At 54.6% G+C, this 9,158-nt stretch overlaps 1 protein-coding gene across 1 annotated transcript; it reads left to right on the forward strand.

The window, feature by feature from the left end:
- Positions 1–342: 342 nt before the first annotated feature.
- On the forward strand, positions 343–8,779 carry UBE4A (ubiquitination factor E4A; the record flags this gene model as incomplete). Its single annotated transcript, XM_009876926.1, has 16 exons — positions 343–495; positions 602–761; positions 950–1,152; positions 1,326–1,517; positions 2,340–2,673; positions 2,877–3,003; positions 3,795–4,102; positions 4,181–4,313; positions 5,305–5,492; positions 5,905–6,005; positions 6,108–6,221; positions 7,058–7,232; positions 7,373–7,553; positions 7,977–8,106; positions 8,350–8,507; positions 8,641–8,779. Coding segments are annotated over 16 exons (2,796 nt in total), but the record flags the coding sequence as incomplete, so codon positions are not given.
- Between the last annotated feature and the right edge of the window lie 379 nt (positions 8,780–9,158).

Here is a 9,158-nt window from a genome sequence, read left to right on the forward strand (position 1 = left end):
CTCGGGCGTTCCGCTTGCCTCAACAGTGTAAAATTTAACTAATTTCCTTGCAGCGCACGGGCAACGTGTCCTGAGCACGTTTGCTTACCAAAGGCCAGCGTGGAGCTGTCGGTTGTGGCTTTGCTGGAAACAGCTACGTGGCTGTTTGGGGTGCGATGCTGAGAAAAGTTCAGGGTTTGCTGCCTGGAGGCTGCTGCCAGGGAGGAAGCCTGAGGGTTTGCGGCATCGTGCCCTGTTACTTAATGAGGGATAGAGCTCTTCCAGGCAGAAGCAATTCAGCCTGTGGAGGGATTGTCTCTGCTGGGGCCGTTTCACTTCCTGTCTGCCTCTGCTGCTGCCCAGGCCCTCTTCACCCGGTTGCTGCTGCAGGAGCCTGGAAACCACCTGATTTACATGACCTCCGCCAGCACACAGAACCTCTCCGCAGACCGGGACGCTGGGGAGAGACAGATTCTGCACTACCTCTACGCCTGTTTCCAGAGGGCAAGAGAAGAGGTGGGTGGGGGCTCTGGAGGAAGAAGGTTTCTAGCCCTAGCTGACCCAGCTGAGGTTCTGATAGTGGCTGCCAGGCCCTCAAAGCTGTCTCGTTCCACCTGTGCAGATCACTAAGGTCCCAGAGAACCTGCTGCCCTTCGCCGTGCGCTGCCGGAACCTGACCGTGTCCAACACTCGCACTGTCCTCCTCACGCCCGAGATTTATGTCAACCAAAACGTTTACGAGCAGCTGGTGGACCTGATGCTGGAGGCGCTGAGAGGGGCACGTAAGTTGGGTGCCACGAGACTGCCTTTCGTGTTAAGCTCTTAGGGGAAAGTGTCGTGGAGGCGGGTGAAGCTTTGGCTCCCCTCGTTCCTCAAAGGGAGGGCTGCGTTTGGGTCGTGGCACGCACAGGTATGCGCTGAGGTTCGGCTGTTGGTGTGTCGCGAGTGACGGCCTCACTTACCTTGCTAGACTTTGAAGACGTGGCCGAGTTTCTCGAGGAGGTCATCGAAGCCTTAACGATGGACGAGGAGGTGCGGACGTTCGGGGAGGTCATGGTTCCTGTGTTCGATATCCTCTTGGGCAGAATCAAGGACCTGGACCTCTGCCAGATCCTGCTGTACACATACCTCGATGTGCTCCTCTACTTCACGAAGCAGAAGGACATCGCAAAGGTGGGTGCCTGTTCTGCTGAGGTAGAACAGACAGTACAGTGTAAGAACGCTTCGTGTGTGCGTGCTCTTACCTCTCTCCTCCTTTATGAAAGCCTGTCCCAAACCTGGAAGCATGGTTTTGTTTTCCACCGGAGCTTTTTAAGACTGTCAGCGTGGTGCTCTGCCTTCCCTAGGTTTTTGCAGGCTATATCCAGCCCAAAGATCCCAGCAATGGGCAGATGTACCAGAAGACTTTGCTAGGTGCCATTTTAAACATCTCCTGCTTGTTGAAGACCCCCGGCCTAGTGGAGAACCATGGCTATTTTCTAAATCCGTCTCGATCCAGCCCACAGGAGATCAAAGTGCAGGAATCCAACATCCATCAGGTGGGTGGGAGGAAACGTGGCCGTACTGCTTCCCTCTCTGTTTTCCCTGCCTCTGGTGTCCTGAGGGTTAAACACACGGTGCCAGGGCCTGTGCTGAAGCAAGTTGCAGAATTGCTTTGGATTCTGCAGCTTGCAGAGGGTTTCAGCTGCTGCCTCGGGGCTGTTGTAATCCAAGTGTCTGTGTCGACCAAGTCAGGTTTGTTATCAAAATCTTCCTCTGAGCTTTAAGAAGAGAGAAGAGTGGTAGGTGTGGGGCAGAGACCAGCACCTTAACTGGAGGGGCAGGTGTAGATAGTCTGCCTTGGGTGTGGTAGTCACTGGGAAGTCGTTCTCAGCACCTGTCCTGAATTAAGATGCTAATTGGCTCCCCTGCGGAGAAACTGACAGGCAGCATTCTCTCTCTTTACAAAAGTAAATACATTCCCTGGAGGAAGAGTGGTAGAAATGTTTTGGTAGGCAAGGAGAGAAGAAAGAGAACGCAGGATGTAGACACAGGAGGAAACCTGGGTGCAGAAGTGGTCACAGAGAGGGGCTTTCCTAGTCCCGTGTGCTTTTGGGGTCCTTGTTGCTCACAAAAACACAAAGAATTTTGGGTTTGCTCCCTGTCAAAACAAGTTGCTTTTGAACGTGTCCCATGTTATTCTTTGTTGCTGGCCCTGCTGTATCTGGTGGTGGTTAACGGAAGCGTCCTGGCCGTGATTTACTTGGGAAGAGCAGGATGCAGTCTGGAGCTGGCAGAGCTCTGAGAGCACAAATACTGGAAGAGGCAAAAGAGCGATGCCTCCAGTGCCTCCCCAAACCACATTCTGTTCCCTGTAACAGTTCATGGCCCAGTTCCACGAGAAGATCTACCAGATGCTGAAGAACCTGTTGCAGTTGTCTCCCGAGACGAAGCACAAGATTCTCTCCTGGCTGGGAAACTGCCTCCACGCCAACGCGGGCCGCACCAAAATTTGGGCAAACCAGATGCCGGAGATCTTCTTCCAGATGTATGCCTCAGATGCCTTCTTCCTCAACCTGGGAGCCGCTCTCCTGAAGCTGTGCCAGCCCTTCTGCAAACCAAAATCTCCGAGGCTGCTAACCTTCAACCCTACTTACTGTGCCCTGAAGGAGCTGAATGAAGAGGAGAGGAGGAGTAAGAACGTGCACATGAAAGGTACGCCCAAACCTCTCCTGATAGTGCCCTCTCAGCATCTGCCAGTAGAGGAGGAGCTAAAGATGTGGGGAGGGAGCAGCAAAGGGAGAGCTCGGTACAAACAAAACGCTGCCCAGCATCACCTGCGGTCAGGGGCTCACCTGACCCCTCTCCTCACCAGCGCTGCCGGGTGGGATGTGACGTAGAGATGCTTCTCGTTTCAGGTCTGGAGAAAGAAACGTGCTTGATACCCGCTCTGAGCGAGCAAGAGCCCGAGTTTGCCAACAGCTACAATCTGGTGACAGAAAACCTGGTCCTCACGCAGTACACCCTGCACTTGGGATTTCACAGGTAGCTGATTTCAGAGAGAAACCTTGTTTGCTCTTGCTAGCAGTCGGGGCTGACAGTGTTACAGGCTCTACGTTATTCGTAGCGCTGGAGCAGCCAAGCGCGAGGGTTGCTTTGTTCTCCCCTCTTCTCAGGGGAACAGGCCACTGGCATCTCACTTCTCAACTAGGAAGCATCTAGGTGGCAGAGCACCTGCCCACTGCGAGCCACCCCGATAAACAGGTTGCGTGTGAGGCAGAAATGCGAGGTAGCTGTCTTTTTCCAGGAAAAGATCTAGACACCGGAATGCGCTATTTTTCTCGGTTTCCCTCTGCAAATCGTTGCCTGGATACTGTGAGGTCACCACAATCCAGGCACCGTCCCCGTCTGGTTTATTCTCCAATTAAATAAATCAGTGATAAGTTACGCTAGTGGCTCGTTGCTGGGAAACTGAAAATGTCACCTCGCGGGTGTCTCTCGGGTGTGTCATATCCCTGACCCCGGTAACCTAAGGGGGTCGGCAGCTGCGCCAGCTCGCTCTCTGCAGCCTGTAGGAGGGCTTCACAGCAGTTGCCAGTTTTCCAGGCTGCTCCACGAGCTGCTGCCATCCCTCAGCAGCGTCTGGTGTCCTCCCAAGCCCGGCTTGCCTTTCTGTAAAGGCTGGCACCCCAAACCAATTATCCACACAAAGCGGTTTGAACTCGAGCACGCAGAGCTTCTTGTGAGCAAGATAAAAGCAGCACGTGCTGGCTAACGTATCGCTCGGGCAGCCCATGTGTCTCGTCTCATCTCATCTTGCCTTTTTTTCTGGGTAGGTTGCACGACCAGATGGTAAAGATAAACCAAAGTCTTCACCGCCTGCAAGTAGCGTGGCGAGAAGCTCAGCAGAGCTCCAGCCCTGCTGCTGACAGCCTCAGGGAGCAGTTTGAGCGCCTGATGACCATCTATCTCTCGGCCAAGACAGCGATGACGGAGCCGCAGATGCTGCAGAACTGCCTGAATCTGCAGGTGTCCATGGCGGTTCTGCTGGTGCAGCTGGCTGTGGGAAACCAGGGGACGGAGCCGCTCGAGCTCAGCTTCCCGCTGCCGGAGGTGCAGAACAGCGCATTGGCCTACGTGCCAGGTGAAGCTGCTGGTCCTTCCCATCTGTAGAGCTGCTTGTAACACCCAGAGGAGGAGCTCATGTACAATCTCTTTGCAGAATTCTTTGCTGATAATCTGGGTGACTTCTTCATTTTCCTGCGGCGTTTTGCTGATGACATCTTGGAGACTTCTGCCGATTCTCTGGAGCACATCCTTCACTTTGTTACTGTTTTCATGGGTGATGTAGAGAGGTACGTACTGCCCCAGGTGTGAGCCCCAGCTGCTTATCTGGAGAGCACCCAGAAGGGAAATGGCTTTAAGGTGTCTTGAGGTTTGGTTTATGCAGCCACGAGCAGGCTCGTCTCTTGGGAAGAGCTGAATCCTGCCCCCAGGAGGCAGAGCGAGCAGGGCTGCGCCTGAAGGACGTGGGCTTCGCGCAAGGGGATGTGGTGTCTGAGTATTTGTTTGGTCTTAGCTAGAGCCATTTTGGTACTTGTTAAAGGAAGCTGTTGAGATTGATCTGTTTGGAGTAGCTATGAAGTCTACTCTGGTAACTGAGCACCGGACAAAACTGAGTAGCTTTATTGATCTTCCTGATGGGACGTGGCCACGCAGGCAACATTTCTGCCGTTGGTTTGTTTGTACTTGCATGTGTAAATACAGCGAACTCGCGGTGACGGCGGGAGCCGCAGATGGAGATTTCACATGGCAGGCAGCTCTCGCTGTTCCCAGGACACAGTGGCTGTCATTCTTCCTGGCGTTACCCCCCCAGCCTGACCTTGGGCAAGGGGTTTGGCTTTGTCCCCACGCATGCAGCAGAAGCAGGTCACACCCTGAGCTCGGTGACTGCACTGCCCAGTGGGCTCGGCAGGCAGAGCGCCTCGGGCTCACAGAACTGGGAAGTGAGTCACAGAGCAGTGAGCAAACAGCTGGGACAGCGAGTTGGGCTCACTGGGGAGTGTGGGCTGCGTGTGCCGGGTGCCCCTGGGAGGGAGGGAAGCGACAGCTTTGCTGTTCTTGCACCCTTTGGCCTCTGGCTGAGCTTTACCCGTGGGTATGGAGCACATGCCTCTGCCCCGTGGCTCCAAGACTGAGAGGGAGCCGCCAGCTGTCAACATTAGTACAGACCATCAGCAACAAGTGGCTGCTCTGGCAGGCACAGGCGCAGCTCCTGCAATGTTTTCTGACTCACAGCCTGGCCCTCATGCCACCCTGGACTTGCTTTGTTGTTTTCTCTTGCAGGATGAAAAATCCTCATCTACGAGCCAAGCTGGCAGAAGTGTTGGAAGCTGTGATGCCTCATTTAGATCAGGCCCAGAACCCTCTTGTCTCGAGTGTGTTTCATCGCAAGCGAGTGTTCTGCTCTTACCGAAACGCTGCCCAGCTTGCCGAGGCGCTCATCAAAGTCTTTGTGGACATCGAGTTTACCGGTAAGTGCGAAAGCAGGAGAGTTGTCTTCCTCCTGTAACGTCTGCAGGGGGAACGCCTCCAGGGTTTGAACTGTGTCAGTGAAAACAAACGCATCTGTGCTTTAAGCTGCCTGGCCCTGTTAGGCAGGTGACATTCCAGCCATGCGCTGGACTTACCAAACTTCTGGCTTGCTCAGAGCTGCGTGTATAGGAAGGATAACCTGTGGAGCCTGAGCTTTTCAGCTTGGCAGCCCTTATAGCGGCTCCTCGCTTGTCCTCTTCTAATGTGGGCTCGTCTGTGCTGCTCTGAAATCAGCGACAGGTTTCACTGACCTGTTGCAGGAGCAGGGGGTTATTTCAGACAAATGGTGAAAAGGAATTAGCAGCCCCTGCCTGTGCACCCTGGAAACGCTTTGCTTTTGCCGATGTCTAGGTGACCCGCACCAGTTTGAGCAGAAGTTTAACTACCGACGCCCCATGTATCCCATCCTGAGGTACATGTGGGGCACAGATTCCTACCGGCAGAGCATAAAGGTGAGGCGAGAGGCACGTGCACAGCTCTGTATGGCGTGCACGGATCCACGTGCCGCTGTTGGGACGGTGCCCCGGCATTCGCTGTTCTCTTGTTCCTTGCAGGCTCTGGCTGATTACGCCTCTGAGAACCTGGAGGCAATGAACCCCCCCCTCTTCTTGCGCTTCCTTAATTTGCTCATGAACGATGCCATCTTCCTGTTGGATGAAGCCATACAGGTGGGGCTGCACACACACACACACGCCGTCGGCATTGCTCCCACGAAGGCGGATGAGCACGACACTGACCCATCCCTAGAACAGTATCAGCTTGCTCTGGTCCTGCCCAAAGAACGTGTGCAGCAGACACCTGCAGGAAGCAATTCCAGGCTGGTGTAGCCAGAGCCTTGGGAGAAGGGGGGAAGGCAGAGCGGGACGGTGGGGGCCGGGGTGCTCTCCTGTCCCTTTGGTTTCTGGAGGCAGGTCAGAACAAAGAGGAGCAAAACGGTTTCTTTCAGATCTAGCACGGAGCCCGCTGGGGCAGTTGCAAGGAAGTTTGCCTGATGCTAATCTGGGCCCAGGCAGGTTGTAAACGAGCTCTGTGGCTTTTGATTATTGCACCCCCTTGGCCTTTCTGCAGGTGCTGTGTCCTAACAAAGGCCTTTTGTCTCCAGGCACTTTGGGTTTACAAGGCGAGCGCCAGGTGAACTGTGTGCCTGGGGCAGCGGCTGCCTCTCCAAGTCTTTCCAAGCTGCCTGTGGCCACTAGAAAGGGGGTTTTGAGGGAGCTTTTACATGGTGTAGAAGTACTTGTGGGGAGGCTGCAGGAGATAAGATGGGTGATGTGGGTGTTGCCCGTCTGGTTGTGAGCATTTTGGGGCGTCCTGTGATTTGCTGTCCAAGTGGACGCTCTGTGTTTTGTGCAGCGTGTGTGGTTGTGATGAGGCCTTTTCAAGCACGCTCTGGTACCTTCCCCATCTCTGTCAGCCCAGAGCAGAGTGGGACAGGCCTGGCTTGGCTGCCGTTGCCTGTTTACCTGCCCATTCTCCCAGACCCTTCCCTGCTGTGTCTTTGCAGTACCTCAGCAAGATTAAAGTGCAGCAGATCGAGAAGGACCGCGGCGAGTGGGACAGCCTGTCCCAGGAGGCTCGCCGCGAGAAGGAGTCGAGCCTGCAGATGTTTGGTCAGCTGGCGCGTTTCCACAACATCATGTCCAACGAAACCATTGGCACTCTGGCCTTCCTCACCTCAGGTAGGGAGAGCAGACCCTCCTGCCTGCTGGCAGCAGGATAAGGGCCCTGTCTGGGAGCAGGCGGGCACGAGCTTGGCTTCAGGGAGGTCAGAGTGGGGCAGGATTGCCATGTAGGTCAGGAAACGCCGTTTCTGTTCCAGAAATCAAGTCTCTCTTTGTGCACCCGTTCCTTGCCGAGCGCATCATCTCCATGCTCAATTACTTCCTGCAACACCTGGTTGGTCCTAAAATGGGAGCGCTGAAAGTCAAGGATTTCAGCGAGTTTGACTTCAAGCCGCAGCAGCTCGTCTCTGACATCTGCACCATCTACCTAAACCTGGGGTAGGTGATGGGGGAGAGCTGGCACGTGAGGTGGCAGGAGCCATCCTGGCTCCTAGAGCCCTGGGGCCACCTCTGTCCTGGGGTGGGAACCTCGCCTAACGGAACTGCTCTGTGTGCTCTCTGCAGTCCTCCGGGGGCCCTTTTGGGAGCATGCTGCGCTCTTTCTGTAGCAATTCTAATTTAAATTACTCAGAGCAATCAGCTGCACCCCAACTAGCAGGGGTGGAAGTTGAGCACTTTCATGGTTGTGTTCAGACAGTGGGTCACTCTGGAGAGGAGCTGGGAGGAATGCTCAGTCACAGTCCAGCTCTTCTCTAGTGTTGATTTCTTTGCTGTAGTAATGCACCTGCTGCGATGGCGGTGTTTCACAGCCCACTAAATGTGGATTCTTGAGCCTGCACTCTTTTTTAACTTGTGGTCCAGGGATGAGGAAAACTTCTGTGCCACGGTGCCTAAGGATGGCCGCTCGTATTCACCGACACGGGTTCTGAAGAAAATCAACAAGCCCGGCAACATGATAGTGTCGTTCAGTAACCTGGCTGAGAGGATTAAGGTGAGAACTGGAGAACACAAGAAAAGGTGGAGCTGGTTCCTGGCATCCTCTTGCATCTGTATGTCACTGCCTCTTTGCTGTGGAGCTGGATTTCGGGGAGTGGAGCTTCTAAGGCTGAGATGGGGCTGCTGGGAGGGCTCCCGGCTGGCACAGACCTGCAGGTGCTGTAGCTATGAGTTGGGTGCAAACCTGGTTTCGAAGAGCAAGGAGTGCGAGTCTCTAAAGGCCATGTGTCTCCACCAGTCTCTTGCAGACCGCCAGCAGCAGGAGGAGGAGACATATGCAGACGCCTGCGACGAATTCCTGGACCCAATCATGAGCACGCTGATGTCAGACCCTGTGATCCTGCCCTCCTCCCGTGTCACCGTGGACCGGTCGACTATAGCCCGACACCTCCTCAGGTAAAAAGCACGGGCTTTGTACCTTGGTTCTTTTTGGGGTATCTGTTTCGCTTACCCGGTGACTCTTCCTTGTCTGTCTTCCTCTTTTTGTACTTCCCGTGCCAAGTAACTGCCTCGATGCTTTGTCTTTCAGTGACCAGACAGATCCTTTCAATCGGAGTCCCCTCACTATGGACCAGATCAGACCAAACACCGAGCTTAAGGAGAAGATCCAGCGGTGGCTTGCAGAGAGGAAAAAGCAGAAGGAGGAGCTGGAGGACACACTGGACTGAACCGCAGGATCTCCTCCCTAGACCCAGAGCCAGGGGCGGGATGAATGCCTTGCAGGGGTAGCGGCTGGAGCTCCAGAGCGTCTGTGCAACTCGCCACCTTAAGCAAGACCGCAATTAGTGCATTGCCACCACTTCCAGAGTCCCTCCTAGGACCTTCCCTTCCATCCCTCGTTCTGTCTTTTACTTTCAGGACTTTCTCTTTAATACGAAGACTTTCCACTGCACCACAGCTTTGAGCCTCTGCCTTTGGGGGACGACCGTGGCCTCCTCTGCGTGGCCTGGCGCCCCGGCCCTCTATTACTTGTCCTTTCTGTTGGCCAGCAACACCAAAAAGCCTCCCTCTGTTCTGTTGCTGTGTTTAAACTGTATAAGGCGAAGG

The sequence above is a fragment of the Apaloderma vittatum genome, unplaced genomic scaffold (assembly GCF_000703405.1).
Source record: "Apaloderma vittatum isolate BGI_N311 unplaced genomic scaffold, ASM70340v1 scaffold29829, whole genome shotgun sequence".
NCBI classification, from domain to species: Eukaryota; Metazoa; Chordata; class Aves; order Trogoniformes; family Trogonidae; genus Apaloderma; species Apaloderma vittatum.